Below are 22,588 nucleotides of genomic sequence, written 5' to 3'. Positions count from 1 at the left end.
GCATTGGAACTACCCTACCCTTTCCTGCCTTGTGTGTCCCCTGCACTTCATAAAATCTCATCTGGAGGTTTCCCCAAACTTTTGGAGCCGATTGGGTTGGGTGTAGCAAGGCAGGTGGAAGGGCGAAGAAAGTTACTCTTCTAACTTTGTTGGATCTACCCTAAACCTCACTGAAAATTGAACACAGAAGTGGGACTTTTGAGTAGACATACATAGGACCAGTGCTTTTTTTCTGGAGGGATGCAGGGGGACGCATACCCCTAAACATTTGGTGAATCTTTGTACTTTTGTCCATTTACTGTATTTCTTTTTCCTGATTTGAACTATAAAATGGTGATTTTCTTGAGTCAAAATGAGAGTACCCCTAAACATTTTTTTTTAGAAAAAAGCACTGCATAGGACTGTGCTATAAATAATAGAGTCCTTTCCCATGGATGTAAGTAGCAGAATTGCTGAGAGAGCAAAACTGGAACTGTCATCTTGCCTCATTCAAGATGCACCAATTGTATATTCTGCTTTGACCCTCATGGTTAGATTCTGACCCTGATTATGCTGCTTCATTGGGTAAGCCTGGTTTCAGGAGTCAGTGTCAAACTGTATGATTCTAGTTTCTTTACAGTACATGTTTGCTTTTACGTGCAGAAGACAGGACTGAACATGAAGCACTATGTAGTATTTTACTTTTGCTTTGATTGAGTTATCTGTGTTAAAAACATTTGCAGCTCAAGGAGAATTTAAAGTGATGATGCAGGTCATTAGCAAAAAAGAAACAAAAAAATCCCTAGGTTTCATGTTTCTCCTCTGCATGTCATGATCTCTTGTCCATGTTGTGTGCACAGCTCAAGACCACCATGCACACTGCCCAGACTTGTGCCCCCAGGAGGTCACTTTGGCGCTGCTAATGCAATGGTTTGACTTCACTTCCAGAGGTGCACTCCCATTGTCTCTCAAGACAGATGGATGCCACCAACACCAACATTTGTAATACCGTCTCTTAAGAAGAAACAAACCCTGATTTAAAATGTATTCATGTGGGGGGAATCCCATATACAGTGGTGCCTCGCAAAACGAAAAGAATCCGTTCCGCGATTCTCTTCGTCTAGCGGTTTTTTTCGTCTTGCGAAGCAAGCCCATTGACGGCTTAGCGGATTAGCACTATTAGCGGCTTAGCGGCTTTTAGCGGCTTAGCGGATAAGCAGATAAGCGGCTTAGCGGCTTAGAAAAAGGGGGGGAAAGGGGGGGAAAACCCGCAGGAACTCGCAAGACATTTTCGTCTTGCGAAGCAAGCCCATAGGAAATTCGTTTTGCGAAGCACCTCCAAAACGGAAAACCCTTTCGTCTAGCAGGTTTTTCGTCTTGCGAGGCATTCGTCTTGTGGGGCACCACTGTAGTACATGAGAAAATTAGTGTTTCTATAGAAATAACTAGCAAAGTGATGTTGGTATACCTAACTTGAAATCTTACTACAGTTCATAGTAACTTGGTTTCTGCATTTAATAAAAAATAAAGAAAATATATTCAAAATACTTGTGAAGAATACCCATTGTATTAGAGGTACAACAACAACAACAACAACCTTATCAAATAGTCTTGTGGCATCTTCAAAGGCTATTGGATTAATTGTGGCCTAAGCTTTTGCAGGCTGGAGCCTACAGCACTTATGGAATAAGGGCAATGGATGAACAGGTGTATGTTTGTATGACACAGTCTAGTCATGGAAGCCATCAACATTCACCTCCCTACTAATTCCGCAGCAAGGGTTTGGGAACACAGATGTCTCTTGTAAAGTTTTACCATGTAGTGATTTTAAAGTGGAGCTCTTAAAATGGCTGTGGAATGCAGAGCCGAATAACTTCACTCTCTTTCATTCCCTTTCCAGGCATTCTAAAATGCACATTAGGACAGGACTGATGGATGCTCATCTGTATTGCTTGAAGAAATGTGTGGTAGATTTCCTTGTAGAGAACAGGTAAGGAAAGAGGTCTTCTAGAGTCTAAATCACATGTGCATTTTAAAGCGTTTTAATAATCACATTAGAAATTATGTGGAATGCATAAGGTGGGATTTTCTGTTCAGAGATTCTTCCACTGTTGGAAGAGGGTGGGTGGGCAGAGAGAAGATACTTTTATGATTCTCAACCCCATTGATTGGGTTTGAATGCTTCCTAAATTCCTCCTCTCTTAAAAAACAAACAAAACACAACAAACCCTTAAGATTTTCCCGTTCTAGCAGCTGCAGTATTTTCTATCCAACCTCTGTTCCATAGGTTAATCTCTTCCACCACCTATGCCAACCCTGTAGTGACAATGTCAGATACAAATGCCCCTTTATGCCACACAATCTCCAAATCTGCTTTGGAGGGTTGGGGGGGGGGGGCTCAGAACAGTTTTAGGAAGCACATTGGGGGAGGAAAGGGAGAGAATGATTTGCTTAGTGATATGTTGAATACAACCCTGTCTGTATATCACCCCTGCACACTATTAGTGGAAGAAAGCACTTCTGGTGAGACACTGTGTTCAGCAATCTTGCTTTTAGCCCTCACCTGATGAAAAATCAGCTGGGCTCTGGTGAACAAGAGAAGCCAGAAGCTTCCTCCCAGAAACAGAGCTACAAAGGTGGAGGGATGATTCCAGCCCCAAAGATGGGAGGAAGGTTGCAATTTGCTTTAGCTTCATGCTTGCTCGATGCCAGCAAAGAGCTAAAACAAGCCTTTGCCCTCCCCATTGGCTCATTTTTATGCCTGTGCCTCAGGTGGATGGAACTCCAGCTGCATGGCAGATGCAGAGAAGGCCTGCAGGAGTCCACAGCCCCTTTCCATTTCTGAACTGCAGGAGAACCGCAGAGGTGCCTCTGTTTGTCCTTGACCTTCTGCTGTGTTTCAGAGATACAGCTGGTGTCAGAGCTGCTTCTTAGTGATGGCTATGTTCTTTTAACCATTAACTTTTTAACTGAGTTTTCCTGAAACATTGGTACAGATTGCATAGTTGCAGACACAGCTGCAAGGCATTGTACTGAATCACTATAAATACGACAGCAACAACAAGAAATGACATTGATCATATTGACAAAAGATGCACGGGCCACCAAGTCTATCCAAAATTAGTTGACCACTGGTGCCATGTGTGATATGGGAAGGCTCATTGGTTTTAACTAAGAAGTTGCCACAGGACCTCTGCTAGCTGAACATATCAAATGAGAGGGAAGTTTGTTCAGCATAAATGCTTGACAGTTAACTGTATCTGACAAGACCAAAGCAAGCTGTTTAGACACTTAAATTAAATCCAAACCCTCAAATGTGTATTTTTTTATGACTGATAACTTCCCACCCAAAAGCAGTAGCAATAGAAGATGGGATATACCACACTGAACCAATAATCTTGCTGGTTTCTTAGAGAAACCTAATACATGCCTGCTTTCTCTTAATTCACATCTATTGGGGCTTCCTTGTTAACAAAATTAACATATTTCCATTCCTTTTGTGTGTATATTGTTTGGTGCATCTGCAAATCCCACCCCATCCTGGATAACCTTGCACATCTTTGATACATCCTGTATTCTTTAACTTGTGGTGTTTCTTCTATGAAACTGAGACCACCCACTGAGAGGAAGCAAAACAACCATTTATGGAAGAGAGCAATCCTGGCTAGAACAGTCTTTGTAGGAAAAAGTCGGCGCATTTGCCTTAAAATCAGGAGCAGCCCATAGTTGAGCCCACGGACCCTCACTTTTATTACCACTTGCTGTAGTCACTACCGTAAATGAGATAGGCCGTGTACTTCAGTGTCTCTCATCACCTTGAAAGCCAAATGTCTGGATTTAGGAAACTTCAGGAATGCAACTCTATTTTTTACTTTTAAAAAAGCTGGTGTGAGTGGGATAGAATGAAAATCAGTAAAAAATGCTGCTACGTGATACAGCAGAGATAATAGTTTACTAAACCTTGACTTGTTCATGAAAAAGCCAGCCAAGGAAGAGAGGTCAGCTTCAAAAATACATCTACATGCAGGATGTTCCCTTCAGTACAATGCACTCGAATGGTAAAAGGACAGGGGCAGTACTGTATTCAACTACCCACATCTCATCAGTGCAGGGATTTCCTCTTGCACAACAGGGCTTTTCCTCCCGCTGTGCATACCCTGCACTCTCCACAAATCTGCTCCAAATTGTTGCAAGAACCGAACCCCTAAACCAGGTTTGGGGGGTGGTGGGGGGCTGTGGAGAGAAGGGGGGAGGAGAATGTTCTGTTGTGCCTTTGTGCTTTTGAATATTCTACAGCCATTTGTGAGAAAGGCAGACTTTGCATTCTGTAGTGACCTCCAGATTAGGCTGCTGTAATATGCTCTATGTGGAACTATTTTGAAGCTTCAGTTTTTGCAGAATACTGCATGTAGAATGCTGACAGAACCGCAGCACTCTGATTTTATCATGTGGGTTCTATGTGATTTTCTGGGCTCAATTCAAGGTGCTGGTCTTAAACGTAGCTTGGAATCTGTGTGCTTTGGAAACTGTCTTATTCAGAATGTTCCTCCCTGCACATACTGAGTGTCATCTGGGGCTTTGATTCAGATCCCTCAACCTTGGGAGGTGAAGTTGGTGTTAGCTATGAGTAGGGCCATTTCTGTTGTGCCACCTACCCTATAGAGTCCCTTGCTGTGTAAGATCTATTGGGAACCCTTACTCTATTGATTAGTACGATAAGCTAAAACTTGGCTTTAAAAAATGCATTTGGTTCATGTTTTAAGTTTTGCTGGGTCAGTTTTGCTTACTTTTGTGCTTCTGGAATTTATTTGTTCTTAATTAATCTGAATGTTTATGGGGTACATTTAGGGATTATCTTAATTTTGTTCTTAATACTGTTCGTAAGTCCCATTGAATCTCTTTGGTGAAAGAGGCAAGATAGAAAATGATGAAATGAATAAATTTCTGGTTCTAGTCCTCATGACTCCCAGCAGAACAGGACCGGGGGCCTGGATATCATCTATAGCGGGAAGTTCCACACCTTCCTATATCACCAGACCAAGCAGTTGCCATTTATCTAGATTCAACCTGCGTTGGTTGGTTTTCATTCATTATTACAGTTAACCTCTCCCACCACCTGCCTCCAAAGACCTCAGAGTGCTGGATACAGTTCTTCCCCATTTTATCATCCCAGTAACCCTGTAAGGTAAGCTATGCGTGGAGCAGTTCGCTGAGTAACGTGGTTACTGTGCTCTGCTGAAAAGCTCGTTACATTCCAGTTGTAGCTCTTGGCTGGCTTGTATTCAGACTAGCTAAATTGTCACCTTTAGTGCTTCTGAAAAACAGGAATTTAAAAAAACAACTATAAATGATTGAAAAACCCTGCATGTTGATAAACCACTTCCTCTATAGTTCCCCTTCCTCTTCCTTCAGCCAGCCCTCCAGACCTGCCTTTCTCTGGGAAAGTGTTCCAGAAAAGATCGCTTCTCCAACCTCAGCTACAGTTTGAAATTCTTCCTGCGAGGGAAAAGTTGAAATGTGTCCTGTACCTCCTATGAAGAATACTGAGATTACCAGGGGGTGGGAAGCTCTGCTTCAGTTGATGAGGGTATAGTTTGTCCATACGCTTCTGCTTGATTTGCTTTGTGGTATGTTGTACACAGAGGCCTCTGCAGGTTTACATTAAGATGCTGCCCAGACTAAACCAGCCCATAGCTTTGCTTTCCCTTCTCAATGCCTTTTTATCATTCACACTGTCACCTGTGTTTCCTGGCAAGGCCTACAGACTGTGAGGGAGGTCTGGCAGAGCCAAACTCCTGGCTTAATGCATGCTTTCTCTCTCTCTTTCTCTCTCTTCTCGCATGCCGAAAAGATGGCTGCAAAACAGAGCTTGCTCTGTGGACACCTAATAGAGAACACGTCAGCCGTATGGCTGGAATGTATTTTTTTGCCCTGTAAAAATCAGGCTGTATAATGAATACTTTCCTTGTGATTAAAATGCATAAAGAAACAAATTTGTTCAGAAGAAATTGAGCAAATTGCAATATTTCTAGTAATCAAAATGCAAACAAAATGTATATCCTAATTATTTATAATGTGGAATATGAAGTTTTGTCTGTTAAGTAAATGTGCAATTAAGGATATGTGGTTGTTGTTTTTCCTTCCTACTTATGAGGAGACCACTGCTTCACACTTGCCTACATTTTAAACAGTCCCATTTATTTTATCTCAATAACTCTTAAATCTGAAGATTTACAGAGTTGGGGGTGGTCCTGCAGTAGGGGAGGACAGAGTACCTGAAAGGGAATGAAACTTTGAGGGCACTGAAGTCACCACCTCTTCCATAGGAAGCTTTTTCTCTGCTCAGCGCTACTTAGATTTCTTTGGTGCCTATGTTTCCTAGCTGGTCTCAGTTGTATTTGTAGCTTTCAGATGTGCACACTGTCAGATTTTAACAGTCTCTGTAACTGTCATTTCAGAGTGTTGTAGGTATATGAGTATTTGGAATCATAGAACTGTATGTGAATCCTTTGATTTCTTGATATATTAAAATACGAGCAACCCCATCCAGAAGAGGCTGTTGGTCCCAGACCTGGGAACTACCTGCAAATAGCACCTCCATCTTACCTGGATTTAGCTTCAGTTTTTTGGTCCACATGCTGCTTATTACTGCCTCTAAGCACAGATTCAATGTCTGGACTTCATCTCCTGACACTGATGGAACAGAGAGAGAACTGGATGTCATCAACATAGTGATGGCACCTCACCCCAGATCCTCTAATGACGCCATCATATAGCTGTTAAATAGCTTGGGCAACAAGATCAAATCCTGTTGGGCAACCACAGAAGAACTTTCATGGAACCAAACAAAAGTCATCCAGTGTTATGCTCTAGAATTGCTTTCAGAGATAAGAGCAGAACCACCATGAAACAGTGCTCCCAACTTCCAAATTCTGCAAGTGGTCCAGGAGGATACCATGGTCAATGGTATCAAAAGCTGCTGAAAGGTCAAGGAGAATCAACAAGGTCACACACACCGTCTCTCTCCCAACAATGTTCAACCAGAGCAACTGAGTCAGTTTCAGACCCCAAACCAGTCTGAAGCCAGTCTGGCTCCAAATAATGTTTTATCCAAGCATGCCTGGGGCTATACCACCTTATTGAGTACCTTTGGACATTTTTGCATACATTGGGGTATATTAAGAAGCACCTTAGTTTGATTTAAGTGAGATTATTGTTTTGTTTTTTGAATTTGTTACCAGAAACAATGAATAATTGGGAACAGGAGTCTGGAATAACTAACTCCAATATATGGTACATCTCTGAACATAGCTTTATAGTCCCACTTAAGGTCTGTACCTGTTCTGTGTTATAAAATTCAATGGCATAGAACTGTCAGACTGCATGGAGACCCTGAAGTCATCAAACTGATCTGTGTCCTTGGACTTAAACTCTTGTCACTAGTAATATAACAGGTACACAACAGTAGATGAACGTATCATTTTGTAACCACAGCCATGTGACACTTTCAGTGGCAATATAAGCACTGCATGAGGGAAATAATAGATTTTATCCAGTGCTTCTACAGTAGACATATACTGTGGAATTGCCATGCTTTCTTCACTGTTTTTATGAAACACCCTCATGGCACCACCATCCATCATTGTCATCCTGTATTTTCTTTGAGGTTCTTCCATCTATTCTCAGACTGCAGAATGACTTTTTTTTCAGTAGAATGGAAAAGTAGTGCAATCTCCACACTTGTGGATGCCATTTTTTTCCAGGAGATCAAACGGGAGCTGTGAGCATGGAAAGACATAAGGCAAAATGATGTACACACAGTCCAGGCCAAAAATTGTATGCCTGTTTATTTTCCCTACTGTTGCATATAACACACATCTGCTAGCACTGCATTCTTAGCATGTCTCTGAAATTCCTAAGTTTTAGAGACGGGACTCAGTAAAGAAAGTTAAAAAAAGAAGAAGCTAATAATGGCTTCTTCCATTGTGCTCACTAAAGCCATATTGTGGGAAATCAACCCAAACCCTGTCTTTTAAGGAGTGTGGAGTCTGAAGCAGGTGGTATTAACTGGGGGCTGCATTAACTCTTTTCAGATCTCTTTTCCCTTTCCTTGAAGAGACATGTTTGGTGTGTATATATGGTAGGGGCTGTTTGCCCGCCTCCTGCATTGACATTTTAATTTGGTCCATGATATAAATATCATTTCCCTAATCCCCCTGTTCTTGGCATTGTTTTGTCTTTTTTCTTCAAAGTGAGTTGACTTTTTTCTTCTTCTTTAAAGCAGTGGGGATTGAGGGGGGGAGGGGAATTGTGACTGGTTGCTCTAGTTTGGAGAAATAGAGAGCTGGGGGGAAACCTCCAAGTAACTGTTGTTTCATTATTTGTATTCACATGGAAATTTTTAATCTCCATCAAAGGATCAGGAGAAAATAATGTTGAGATCCAACAAGAGTGCGCCTGGTTTACACGGCATTTTTAAACGTTATTTGGCTTTATCCCTTAAAACGATGAGAACCATGAACTATGTACCAACAGGGTTCATAATTAACTTTTCTCTTTCTTCTATCCTCTTTACTTTTTTGTCCCTCCCTCCCTTCCTCTGCCCCCACTTACATCTTTCTTATTTTTTTGAATCTGCAAAACTCATCAGGACTGAATTGGCAGGATTAATATTTAATTGACAAGCATCTGTCGGTTAGAAACCCATACTGCTATAGGTGTAACACTGGTCTATTCCTATTAAGATCAATATGAATTTCCTGGTCATAATAGAGGTAGGAAACCTAGCCAAATCTCTGCTTAAATTCTAGCCAGATATTACCAGATGGTGGTGTAAAAGACAGACCAGAGCAATATCAAGTCACAGCTCTCCAGAAGTGTCAGGTGAACTTCCCATAGGAGGTGCAGCTGGCTTGAGAGGCAAAGGCAAAGCAGTGACATATATTAATAGTAGAAAGATACTAAAAAGTGGGAGGGAGGCAACAGAGGAACTGAGCCAAGAACCAAAGAGCTCTTTGCAAAAGCTCCAGGGAAGTAACTTTATAATTGTTTAGGCTTAATCCCTCAGTATGTTAAGAAACCCTACCTACAGTCTCAACAAACCTTCAAATGAAGCAATCAGTCAGGGGGACCCTGAAATTAAAGGAACAATTCTGCTCTGTTGCTTTGGTCTTTGTAACTACTATTATACCTGAGAAAATAAGTGATGGTGTTGCTCTTCTTAATGAGGAGGGCAACACTCCCACCCTGTAAGCAGTGCTAAAGAAAGGATAGCAGATTTCACAGGTGGGGGCTGGCAACAATAAAAGATTTCACACTTCATCACAGATCAGTATTAAAAAAACACACGAGGCGCTATTAAAATGCTAATACTCATTAATACTGTTTTATGGTGTTTAACTTTAAACATAGAAAATAAAAATGAATGACAGCCAGTGAAATGGGAGTGACACTTGTAGTAAAAACATCTCAAGCAAGCAAGAAACAGTACAAGGAAGTATAAGCAATGGCTGTGTCCATCCCTGCCGGGGGTCAGGCCAAGAGGACTAGGAGGCAGAGGAGACCATCCAAGAATTATCTGTAGGACATGATTTTGGAGTAGCTGGTTTTGTTGCTTTTTGGCATGACAGTGGGCCAGTTTTTGTTACTAACAGCGTTGTCAAATATTTTTCAGGATTTAGGGTGTGCTTTGCTAAACGCCCGTTCTTGGGATCCTGTTCTGCAGAGGCGGGAATCTTGTTCTGCATGAAGGACATTTTATAAATATATTGTAAGCTGTAGGCCTGTGGCTAATTTTACATATTTTATTTGGATAATGGAAATTTCATCCCTTCCATGAAAACATTCATGAAGCTTCCTGTGCGATGAAGTGTAGATGTTCATTTGGTGAACATGTGTGCATTACCCTTGTCCTAAAAATATTAGCCCTCAAAATAAAAAGCCAACCCCAGAATTGTTTTAGATTTGTCTTAGAAATCAACAGATTTTGCATGCAGTTTGTTTTTCTTATTCAGTTAACCTTTTGCATGAGACTTTGTCCGTGGCAATAAGGCCAAACCGCACATTTTTCAAGTGAGATTTTTATGCTGCTGGGGAGTCCTGTTTTAGCCATCGGCGTGTAAGTTGCCTGCCTCTGTTCTGCTTCACTATATTCCTCCTCCTGCAGAGTTCTGCAGGCTTCAGCTGCCATGACTGCAAGTTTTCACTCACTTGTGGCTGAATTATTTTCTGTATGTGGATCAGACAGTACAATTCAATCGCTTGGAGGCCTTTGGGGAAGCTTTAGGATCCAGGATAAGAGGGGAAATGTCTGGGTTTTATCAGTTTACCTCTTCTTATGCCCCATCTGCAGAGAGTGATGAGAGTTGTTGGAGGACTGCTATTCCCTTCAAGGAGCTACAGTTATCAGAGCTCACAGCACTACAGTTCCCAAGATGCTTGAAGGGGAGCCATGACTGTTTTAAGTGGTATGATGCTGCTTTAAATGTATGGTGCAGATGGCACCTTTGTTATAATCTGAGCTGGCAGCTGCTGCTTCTGTCTTACCTGAAGAATCAAGATGGGCTACTTTGGCTCTTCCCATCTTCCTTCTGATTGGCCTCTGTTAGTGTTAATCCTCCTGCCTTTCCCTTCCTTCTTGCTCCAGCTCCATATTAATTTGCCACATTGGCTGGCAGACTTCCTTTTTTTAAAAAAAAAAAAATTATTAACATTTTAAAGACTACAAAAGAAAGAAAGAAAAATTAAACAAAACAATACAATACAATACAAAAACAAAAACACAACACAACACCAACCCCAAAACATTAAATTAACAAAACCAAACAAACACAATTTAAAACACATCTAATAAGTTCAGTATCTTAACTTTCATTTACTTGTTTCAACGACCTCCTCACACCTCCCTTTTTGTATTCCACTTTAATTAACTGTTTCAGCAATTCCTTTCCATCTTCCTCTGTTTTCTGTCCTGTAATTTATCTTAACATATTCTAACCTTATTTTTCTCTTTAATATATAATTGTCTTAACATATTTTAACCTTATTTTCCCTTTAATACTCTAATAATCTATTTGTACTTAATTCCTTGTAACATTTCTACTAAAGCCATATAACTCCTTTCCAACATTTTTCTAACACACATTAATTTTACAATTATAAATAGTCTTTAAACTTTTCCCAATCTTCTTCCACCGACTCTTCTCCCTGGTCCCGGATTCTGCCAGTCAAATCCGCCAATTCCCTATAGTCCATCAACCTGGTGATCTTCTGTCCGATGCTCTTAACTCTTTTCCAAGTCCCTTCTGCAAGTCTTCTTCATATTTATACATGAACTTTACTTTGTCTTCCACTGATCTTATTTTCATTTTCCTTCCTTTGAGGCTAAAGAGTAGATCTCGGGGAAACTCCCACCTAAAGATAATTTTATTCCTTCTCGACGGGGCAACCAAATCTCTGTAGTTAAATCTAAGATCCAAAAGGTATTTCAGAACGTCTTTCAAAATTTCCACTCTTAACTGTTGTTCTTCTAAGTTCCTCTGGTAGTTCCAACAGTCTCTTATTTTGTTCTTCTCTTTTTCCCCTCCTCTTCCAAGTCTGAAGGCCCTCACAGTTTTAATCTCTTCTTGACCCAAGTCCCGGTCCCAAAAGTCATCAAATTCCTGTGTGAGGAAATCTATCAAACTTTCCTTCTCCAGTTCAGGTAGGGCTCAGATCCTCGGAATCTGATTTTCTTTAAATTCAATCATAGCAGGCATCAACTTATGGTCATCAAATTGCATCTGTAAGGCTGGGACTCTCTCTCTCTCCAATTGTGTTACTTTAGGTTCAACGGCAATAACTTTCTCCCTAGCCTTCTCCGCAGTTTGCCATGTCAAAGTAGATTCCTGTGTCAGTTTCTGAATAGTTTCTATATTGGTATTCACTTTTTGTCCCAAATTGTCGATTTTAGTAGTTACCACATCCACCTTTTTGTGAAGCTGTTCCAATGAGTCACTTATCTTACATAATACAACCACTAAGGCCTCTTCTGTCAACATTCTTAACCGATTCAAGGTCCCCAGAATCTCACAGGTTTTATCTTGCAGCTGGAAATTCCCCCAGCTCAACTCTTGTGAGAGTTTCAAAGGCTTCCTCTAGAGGGAAACAGTTCCTCTAGAGGGAAACAGTTTCTATTTGTATTAGTCCTTTTAAACTCAATTCAAACAATAAAGTTAGTTTCAATTTTCTGTTACTTTTACTCCTTTTTAAACGCAGACAGAGACAATGGAAACAATGTATTCCTCTTATTTAACTAACTGTCAGTGAACGTTCTAATCACGATCAGTCCTGTTGGCAGCCCGTTTCCAGGATCGGAGTGGTGGTATATTAACTCTGTTCGCTCTCTCCTGCAGGTATACTCAGTCCAAAACTTTCCCCCCTCTTCTCCTGCCACCAAGGGGGGTTTAATATTTTTTACTGATGAAAATTTAGTCCTTTACAATAGACTTTCCGAGACTTCAGCTTGCATCCTCATTGCTTCAATCTATTTACAAAAGGGGAAGGTGGACTTCCTGTTTTAGACCTCCCCGTTTCAGCACCAAATTAAGACGTTTAAAAATCCAATTCTCCGCTCTACTCACGGGTAGTTGCTTTAAGATCAAATTGTCCACAGGAAAAAGTCAGCGCTCTCCGGCAACAGCTATGCGGCTTCGCTCCGTGGAAGAAGCAGTCAATTCGAAGCACCACGCCGCTCACCCCATGTCGCTCCGGATCCCCGAAACCGGGTTTCCCCGCAAGTAGGGGAGGCGCAAAAGGTGCCAGACGAATCCCACGTTCACAGGCTTCACCCGCCTGTGATTTCTAGTGGGTCTCTGCCTTCGCCGTGGCGGCCAGACCCAGATTCCCACGAAGCAAATTCCTCCCGATCAGAGGAATTCCGCCATTACCGGAGGCGCTAACCCGGAAGTTGGCTGGCAGACTTCCATGTAAGATTCTCATGCCGTCACTAGTATTGGCAAAAGCCTTAAAGAAAATTCCAAAGGCTTTATTGCTCACTGCCTTTCTGCTAATAAAACAATACCTTCCAAAAGCATTAGACCCTGGGACAATCCACAATAAGCCCTGCTTAAGCAGCACCGAATGACCAGCATTCACATGTGATTATTTTTCCCCTACAAAATGTGTGGTACAAAGGAAGCAGGTTGATAGTGCCAAGCTAGAGATCATGCTGTTTATCACATACACCCCTATTTTTATTTTTTGAAGGGCAATATAATGCTAGGTAGAAGCATCCTGAGACAAGCTTTGCCATCTTCCTTTTTCCATCTCTTTAATGCCCTGCTGGGCAACATTGCATCAGACAATGTTGGCCTCTGACAAACACAGCAATTTTATATGTAATGGATCCCATAAATGCTCTGGTCAGCCTCTGAGAGAAAGACAGGACTGTCAGTTTTGGACTCAGCATAAAACCCAAGCAGGAAATCATTGCTGAATGACACAGCTGCATGTAAACATTTTAAGCTAGTAAACTGCCCATCTACATACCCACATGCATGGCAGAAGGCAAGACAGCGGGGGAGGAACTATGGTGCACTCAGATTGTAAAAAGCAGGGAGAGATGCTGTGATTCAAGAATGAAGAGTTATTCATTAGTTCTTGATTATAGCTCTGTGATTATTTCAGACATTAAGGACAGATTGCAAAATACAATGCACAGAGGAGGGTAAAATTATGACAAAATAATATAATTATGTTTAGATACTTCAGCTTGCTCCACAAGCAGTGCCTAAAAATTTATAGGGTACAATTATGAAACTTTGGTTGAAAACCTCAGTGGTACCAATGCCAGGAAAATGCTGGGTTTAATCTTTACAGTAGGTCTGGGGATGAAAGCTGAAATATCCCATGGAAGTCAGAGATGGAAAAAATCAACTCTGGCTTCAAGCCTAATCCAACTCCTCTATGTCTCAAGGCCATTTTGCATATTACTTTTCAAGCATCATCTCTGAGTAGGAAAAAATGTGTGTCCTGTAATATATGATGGGTGGCTTGTACACATCAGGAAGCAAATACCACCATGGCTTCCTGATGTATGAACCTGAGATGTTCACATCCCTCTCATTTCACTTCATATATTACACTATACACATTTTCCAACACTACAGACAATTTCCATGTTTGAGAAAGTGTCATACATATGGTACTGTGAGAAGACCAACTACTACAGGATTGTTCTTGGTGCATATGCTGCATCTTTTAAGAATCCATTCAACATGTGAAATAACTCACTCTCCATGATTTATTTCTATGATCTTCATCTTTGCTATGTGCCAACCTAGAAGCAATGCCTTTTTTCCTCCCTAAGGAAAGAACCATGTGTGGTCCAAGAGCTTGCAATTTTAAACAAGCAGAGTTAGCCTCTTATCCTCATTTCGTGAGGCAAATAAGTCAGCACTGCTGGAACATACAAGGAGACAGCAAATCAGTCCCAGGTGTCCTAGTTACAAACATAGAGGAGAAATCTATAATGCCACAAAAATTGTTTTAATCCTTTCACCACTAAATTGTTTGTCTGAAACCATGATAAGATTATAAAAAGGAACACCTGCTGAGTGAAAGCTGCTTGGTACCAACAATATTTTCAGAACATAACTATTTAGATTCTAATTTTACCCAGGTTTTTGTTGTTGTTTTTAAACTGACATGGCTAATGCTTTTATGTTGTGAATGTGGAGTGGGACAGGGCTTGTAGTGCCTGTGCCTCTCAGAGCATCTCTGGAACTTTCTAAAGCAGGAGTGGCTAATCTGCAGTCCTCCAGATATTACTGGACTGCAGCTCCCATCATCCCTAACCCTTTGGTCATGCTGGCTGGGGCTGAGGACAGTTGCAGCCTAAGAACAACTGGGGGGGCCACTAGGGGCGCATTGGAAGATGGCCGACAATACCATCTCTCCAACCCACACGGGGTAATTAAGAGGCTGTTATGGGAGTAGGCAGCCTCCCTTGTTGCCCCAAGGAAATGGGGAACACTGCCCTTGCCTGCTGTGCCCATAAATCACCCCCTAATTCGAAAGAGGGGGGTGAGGGCCCTAGGCAGAATGCCCTCGTGTGGACCTCGGCACTCCTGGATGCTGTCTCTGATCGCGCACTAGTTGCAGCAATTTGGAATAATTAATTACAAAAGAAGCAAATGCACATATTTCAAGTGAAGAAGGGGAGTGAAGTCTGTTAATTTAAGTGACCTCTGCGAAAGAAGACGACGGGTTGGAGAAACAGGAATATTTTACGATGAAGATACACCAAAGGCTGGGTATGTTGACAATGGGACTGAATGGGGGGGGGACCTTTTTTGCTTTCCTTCTATGTGATTTACAAGAACCCCTCCTCATTAGAATCGTCGGTTGAACTGACCCAAGCAGGATGATTAAGGTCTGTGTGGAGATAAACTTTAACCAAAAGTATGCTTTATGGAGATCGAGAAGCAATAAGAGCTTTTGGAATGGCGCAGCAATTAATTCGGAGTCGCCATCTTGCCAAAGGATTTATAGCCGGGAGGAAGAATGGACTTGTTTTCAGACTGCATTCCTGGTGAATCTCCTCAGAGGTTTTGAGAAAGGAGGCAGATTGGTGAAGATTAATGACGCTAAGACTGTTTTGATGTATGGAAGTGATGTTATATGGAAAACGTCTGGATATGGTTACTGGATAAAAAAAATAATATCCACGCAGGATTACAAACTGTTCTAACCAGCTTGTGGAGACTATCAGAGGTCACAAAGAGAAAGGAAAAATATATGAAAATAACAACAAGAGATGTGGAAAAACAATAAGAAAGGACTGGATAGTACTGTGAACATCATAAGGTTAGATTTTTGGACATTAAAACAGCAGCAAGAAGCAAGAAGTTGATTGGATCCCCTTCGGAACTTGAAATATGGGTACCCCCAACAAAAAATTTAAAATTCGGCTGTGTAATTTGGAATTTATGTAATTTGGTTTGATTTGATGTGATTGGTCAGTTGATAAAAAATTATTCTTAAAAAAAAAAGAACAACTGGACAGAACAACAGTTTAGCCAGGGCTTTCATGCATTTGTCGCAAGGGGCAAAGTGGTGCCTTCCTCAGTTCTTTTCTGATCATTGCAACATAACAGAGAACTTTATCTGAGAGTCCTCTCTGAGCTCAGTGATTTTACTCATTTTTCTTTCATTTTCTTAGTATTTTCAGTTAATTGGCTTAGACTCCATTCGTATTTTGCAAAAATCATTTTATTTTATTTTACCACCACCCCTGTGACACAGTAGGTAATGTTTAAAAAGTATCTCATGTGTGGAAGCAGGCAAGGTTATTGCTTGATATGTCTAGTTGGGGAGCACAAGAATGAGCACTGTTGCTAAGGAAATTATCATTTTAGAGTTTATGCTTTTGGTAAAGGCCTCCTCTGCTGAATTGGTGGGGGGACTTTCCAGGGAAGCTGTATAAACGGTCTCTGTTCGGCACCTTCCAACCCTGCTTCTGACCCCACTGTCCAATTGGCTTCTGATGACTAAGACCTCTTGCCTAAGACTGAACATGCCACCAAGAAGACTTCCAAGCACTCAGAGGAGACAAAGCTCTTTGCCCCTTCAGATCCACGTACTTGATTTTTATTTGCATTAAATTGAGCTTCTTTTGCATAGCTTAGGATATCATTGTAGTTAAGCTGTATATAAATTGTTCAAATAAATAAATAAATAAATAAATAAATTTCTGGTGGACAGGAGCAGCCACAGTAACACGTTGGCAAAGTCTCCCATCTCTGTTTCCAGTTGCTACTCTATCTCTGCTTCTCCTCCTACTCTAGCTACGGTATTGTAAGTACTTGGGTTGCAGTCCCAAGACCTGCTGATCTGATCCAGTTATTTACCATTCGCCCACTTGTGAGGCTACACAGAGACCTCAAAGAAGAAAAGCAACTTGCTTATCTCCCCTCCCCCCCCCCCGTGTTCTTCAAGTGGTCATCTGTATAGTATAACACAAGAGGGGCCCTGCTGGACCAGAACAAAGGCCTGTCTAGTCCAGCATTCTCTTCTCACAGTGGCCAACCTCATGCCTATGGGAAGCCCACAAGCAGAACCTGAGGGCAAGAGTGCCCTCCCCACCTGCCATTTGCAGCAACTGGTATTCAAAGACCTACTGTCTCTGAGGTAGAACGTAGGTATTGTGACTAGTGGCCATTGGTAGCCTTATCCTCTGTGAATTTGTCTAATCCTCTTTTAAAGCCATCCGTCCAAGTTATAGTTGACCAAGTATACTGTATCTGAAGAAGTGTGCATGCACACGAAAGCTCATACCTAGAACTAACTTAGTTGGTCTTTAAGGTGCTACTGGAAGGAATTTTTTTTCTTTTATTTTGTTTCAAGTATACTACAGTTAACCCACTCTCCTTCCCTGCTCCTGCTGTGTCTTCTTTGTTGGTTGGTATAAGGAGGCTATGTGGAACGTAATGAGCACTAAAGGGTTCTTGTCCAAATCTAGTTCTCTCTGTCTCAGGAAAAGGGACACAGGAGCACCAGCTCACTGGCTTGTGTCATCTTTCTGTATTATATATAAAGTATCTAATATATGCTCGGTGCTGTACAGAAGTCAAAACCAAAGTGCATGTCTACTTGCTCACAGTTTAAAGGTTCTGCAAATGCTCTGCTCAGGTTTCAAATCCAATGGCATGAATGCAAAGATAACCACTTGAATATCAGTTATAAATAAGCAACTTGTTTTTCTCAAAGTGTTTCCAGATTTAATATCTGTATGTTGTTTTGTTTTGACTTCCCCTAGGTCATTTACATCAATCCGAAGTGAGCTGATTCCATACTTGGTTAGGAAGCAGTTTTCATCTCCTGCACCATTGCAACAGGGACAAAACATCAAAGAGCACGACCAAAGGAAAAAGGACCAGAAACCACTAGGTTAGTTCAAAAAGGAGTATGTATTTATTTAGACAGCTTATATACTGCTTAATTATAGACAACCCCACCTGCTTTAGCTGAATTGCACAGATCAATTGATGGGGGGCTGAGTATCCTGAACATATGTGCATGCATGTGAGAGCCACACCCACTTTTGTGGATGGCATTTTGTACAGCACACAGCAACATGCATGTGAAGATGTGCTGTATGCTTGCCCAAGTAATGTTTTCAAAATATTATGTGATGTTCACTCAAATCTCATTTTTATGGCTTTTGCATATTGTACAGACATCTATAACTTCTTGAAGGAGGATAGCCTGTTTGAATTGGGCACAGACAACCTTTGTTGGAACAATCGGAGAGGAGATATGAAGGAAGCATTCCATGAAGGGAAAGTTCGTTGTTATGTTCACATAATGAAAGATGGGCTGTGCTACCGAGTAAACACTCTTGGGCTTTACATTGAAGCTAACAGACAGGTAAAACAAAAACAAACCACATCTGCATGCTTATCTGTCTACTGGAACAATTTTGAGATGTTGCATGACTTGTGGAAGATGGAGGTGTGTACATGTTTGCAACAGTCCAATATAGACTGGTGTCCTGTGATCATAAATACACAAACTTAAGGAATTTATTTTTTACTTTGTTCTTTTGTCGGGCACCCTGTGCTATCTGTTGGAAATCTAAACTGTATGGGTTTGTTTGTTTGTTTGTTTGTTTGCTTGTTTGTTTAGTAAGTAGACCACCCTTCGTCTGTAGGTCTCAGGGTAGTTTGCAATATAATATTACAATATAAAAAACACAAAATACATAGTAAAATTTCCAATAGTGTGTGCAGCTGTGGCAAAAATGCTGCAGGATTTTGTTGATGGGTAAGGTGGGAAGTTTCTGCATCTTGGCTGCATCACTTAGAGGAAGGAGACTGAGTGACCAAAGACTGCTCACACTTTTAAAGGATACCATTGCATTCTCCAGATTGCCACCATTTTGAGGGCAATTTAGGTTTGTACAATCAAAATAGATTAAAGTGCTCCAGCACAACAAATCCACGTAAAAGAACAACACACAGAGAGAGTTCTTGCAGTTAGGAAAGTGACAGGGAAATGCATCCTAAAGTGTGGGATATGGATGGATTGGTAGGAAGACCACCCTGAATTCTCATTGCCATGTAATATCATTGCAAACAAAACTGCTCAATACAAATGCTCAATAAAGAGCAGGCATAGTATTGTTGTTGTTGTTTAGTCGTTTAGTCGTGTCCGACTCTTCGTGACCCCATGGACCAGAGAACGCCAGGCACTCCTGTCCTCCACTGCCCCCCGCAGCTTGGTCAGACTCATGCTGGTAACCTCGAAAACACTATCCAACCATCTCGTCCTCTGTCGCCCCCTTCTCCTTGTGCCCTCCATCTTTCCCAACATCAGGGTCTTCTCCAGGGAGTCTTCTCTTCTCATGAGGTGGCCAAAGTACTGGAGCCTCAGCTTCACAATCTGTCCTTCCAGTGAGCACTCAGGGCTGATTTCCTTCAGAATGGAGAGGTTTGATCTTCTTGCAGTCCATGGGACTCTCAAGAGTCTCCTCCAGCACCATAATTCAAAAGCATCAATTCTTCGGCGATCAGCCTTCTTGATGGTCCAGCTCTCACTTCCATACATCACTACTGGGAAAACCATAGCTTTAACTATACGGACCTTTGTTGGCAAGGTGATGTCTCTACTTCTCAAGATGCTGTCTAGGCCTGTCATTGCCCTTCTCCCAAGAAGCAGGCGTCTTTTAATTTCGTGGCTGCTGTCACCATCTGCAGTGATCATGGAGCCCAAGAAAGTAAAATCTCTCACTGCCTCCATTTCTTCCCCTTCTATTTGCCAGGAGGTGATGGGACCAGTAGCATACATCTATGTAAATTTTGTAGAAAGAAATCAGAATAAATGCTTAATAAACAGGTCATCTGGAGGAGCTCCAGGCATTGGACAGTAAGCTGTTCTGCCATTTGAGATGAATGGGACCTGTGCTGTGGCATAGCCGGGATGGCAGCCATTTTATGGCAGGGGCAAGAGAGAGAGAGAGCACTGCTGCTACCATTGTTAATTTTGAGCCGTATGGCTAAGGGGGCCACTACTTGCTGTCAGCCTGTGTAAGAAGCCACAAAGTTGAATTCATCCAGAAACTGTGTGGGTTGCCTCTAACTCCCCCCCCCCCCACCGCCTTTAAGATATCTAAACAGTTGAAGCATTTGGGGTCAGGACTGAAAATGTGTTTGCACCTGGGTGGTAATCCCAACTAATGTGCAAATCTTCACAGGGGTCTCGATGGTCAGAGAAGATTTTCCTTGAATGTTTAACTTTCCAGGATGGTAACATTATTAAGGAAACTATGCCGAGGGAAAACATCACAGCAAAAGTCAATGAGGAGTCCTTAAAAGGGAGTGTTGTTTCTAACATTCTGATTTTGTTTTTTCGTTTTTTGGTTCGAGGTGCTCCTTTTAAAAAAAAATCTGTATTTGTTCGATCTGCGCATACATCCCGCCCTACTTTTTCTGCTTTAATTTGTGGAGTTGCATTCAGAATTCATTCACTCATTTGTTTGTGAGCATATTTAGTCCACTGGTACAATAAAAATTATGCCAAAGTCAGCATTTTCTTCAGAAAGCAGAGTCTTTACCTGCACCATTATTCTCTTAAGCCTGCTTCACTTATTACTGCTTTCTCTGCACCGTTTGTGTGCATGTTGGTTGCATAGTTAGGTTTGGAGTGGCTACATGTATACCTGTTCCATCACATGGGGGGAGAGAAGATTAGCTTCTGCTTCACCATACGTAAGCCACACCATTAAGGAGATGCATGTACAGATGTGCACACAATATATTCTTTTTTATCAGTAACTTGCGAAACAGCTGTTAATGCTTCAGCAGCAGAAACAGAACAGCAGTTTACCTCCCTGCCCTTGCACTCAGGAAATGTTTTACTTGTTTTCAGTTGACCTCTTAAGTTTGCCGCTGCCTTTGTGTGGGCAGGTGGCAGCAGGAGGGAGTAGCTCCAAGAACAGGAAGTAGGTTTCTTCAGAAAAACGAAAAGCTAAGCTAAACCTCCTCTTGACCCTGACACTCCCTGCAAGTACTGCTCTATCTTTCATATCTCCTTTTTCTATGTATAGCCGCTCTCTCTGGCCACTTTTTATGCTACTATATGGGCTCTGATATTTTAACTGAGGATTGTGCCTTGAGTATGCACATTATCTGTGTATCTTACTCGCTCCTCTGAAGACGTGACTATTGTGGAACATTTTCCTATTCTTTCATGCATTTGCTGAAGCACCTGGAATTTACTACAGTCAGCATTAGTTTGACCTGGTAGAGATCATGCTCTTCTATCTACCCTTATGTCTTAAATCTTATTCTTACTACATACCTCCCCTATACCAGAAGCCTTCAAACATACCTTGAGAACTCATATATTCCAGATGGCCTGTCTTTAACAGTCTTTGCCCCTGATTCTTACTACTTCTTTTTTTACAATGCTGTATTCTTACAATGTTTTAGTCTTCTGGTGTATCTTAAAGTATCCCATCTCATTGTTTCCTGCCTTGTGAGATTTCCCCCCTGAAAGGTGGCCTATAAGTACTTTGAATAATAAATACATAATAAATATATTCTGGCTCCTCTCTCCTTATCTCTTAAGTCTTCAAGGTGGCTAAATATGTACAGCGTTATGCACAAGGTCTCTAGCCCCTTACACAGGCAAAACAGGTCTTCAACATGGAACAAAAAGTGCTCTAACAACTGCCTGATCCTGAATTAGCCCGAAATTGTAACTGGGGAGGAGGGGCCTTTGTCTCTTCTTCATGCCTGGTCCTTGCCTTCTATCTAGCAGCAATTCAGTTTTTCTACTTGACTTCTGATGTGTAAATCTAGGTAGCAGAACTAGCATAGGAAAAAAATTCTCCTGGGTTGTTTGGAATGTTTCATTTCTTAGGTGCATAGCTGATAGTTGCCTCTTAGACAGTTATTTTCATTTTCTCATGCAGGCAACAGGCAGGAATGGTGTCCTTTTAGTTGACAATTTTTGCATTATTTAACTGGGGTACACATTTTAAAGCTTCACAAAGCTCTTGCACCTTTTCTCCTACAGATGGGCAGGAAAGCAGCTTGTGATTGGAACAGTTTTGAGCAAGGAAATGGCTGGAAGGGAAAGAGTTCAGCAGCCCCTCTCCCTTTGCTTTCTGCATGGTCCTTTGCTACATCTTCTTTCATATATCAGGGGAAAGTGGGTACAAAATTAGTGAAGATAGTATACAAAAAAATGCAAAACAGTAGGTGAAAGTGCTTGCAAAAATGTATATTGGTCAAAACTGCATACAAAAAGGGGTTTATTAGGAGAAATTCACACTAAAATGCTAAAGAACTTTTGTGGGGATTGACAAAAAAAACATGCAGAGAACTGACTTTCAGATTGAAAAAATGAGAAACTGAGAGAACCAAAATTGATGGTGCCCTAATATTTCCCCAACACATCCATCCCTAGCTCTAGGTCATAGCTCTAGGTCACACAGCATATTGCTTCTAATAATATTGCTTGCTTTTAATTAACTAGGACTAGTAGTATTTTTCTGTCTCATCATGAACACCTCCCTTGTTCTCTTAAAATAGCAGTGGCACCCACCTGAGAGTTCCGGCTGGAA

At 41.4% G+C, this 22,588-nt stretch overlaps 1 protein-coding gene across 3 annotated transcripts in view; it reads left to right on the top strand.

Annotated features, from left to right (window-relative positions):
* The window catches only part of EIF2B3 (eukaryotic translation initiation factor 2B subunit gamma), an 89,819-nt gene that overhangs the window by 40,237 nt on the left and 26,994 nt on the right, over positions 1-22,588 (top strand). For all 3 annotated transcript variants that reach the window (XM_079980418.1, XM_079980419.1, XM_079980420.1), the window contains exons 6-8: positions 1,880-1,969; positions 17,777-17,907; positions 18,197-18,387. In XM_079980418.1, coding sequence (XP_079836544.1) covers positions 1,880-1,969; positions 17,777-17,907; positions 18,197-18,387 — 412 coding nt within the window. The remainder of the gene's footprint in view (positions 1-1,879; positions 1,970-17,776; positions 17,908-18,196; positions 18,388-22,588) is intronic.

The sequence above is a fragment of the Podarcis cretensis genome (genome assembly GCF_951804945.1).
Source record: "Podarcis cretensis genome assembly, chromosome: 6".
Taxonomy (NCBI): domain Eukaryota; kingdom Metazoa; phylum Chordata; class Lepidosauria; order Squamata; family Lacertidae; genus Podarcis; species Podarcis cretensis.
Note: the sequence above shows the minus strand (reverse complement) of the source record. Positions and strands in the feature narration are given on the sequence as shown.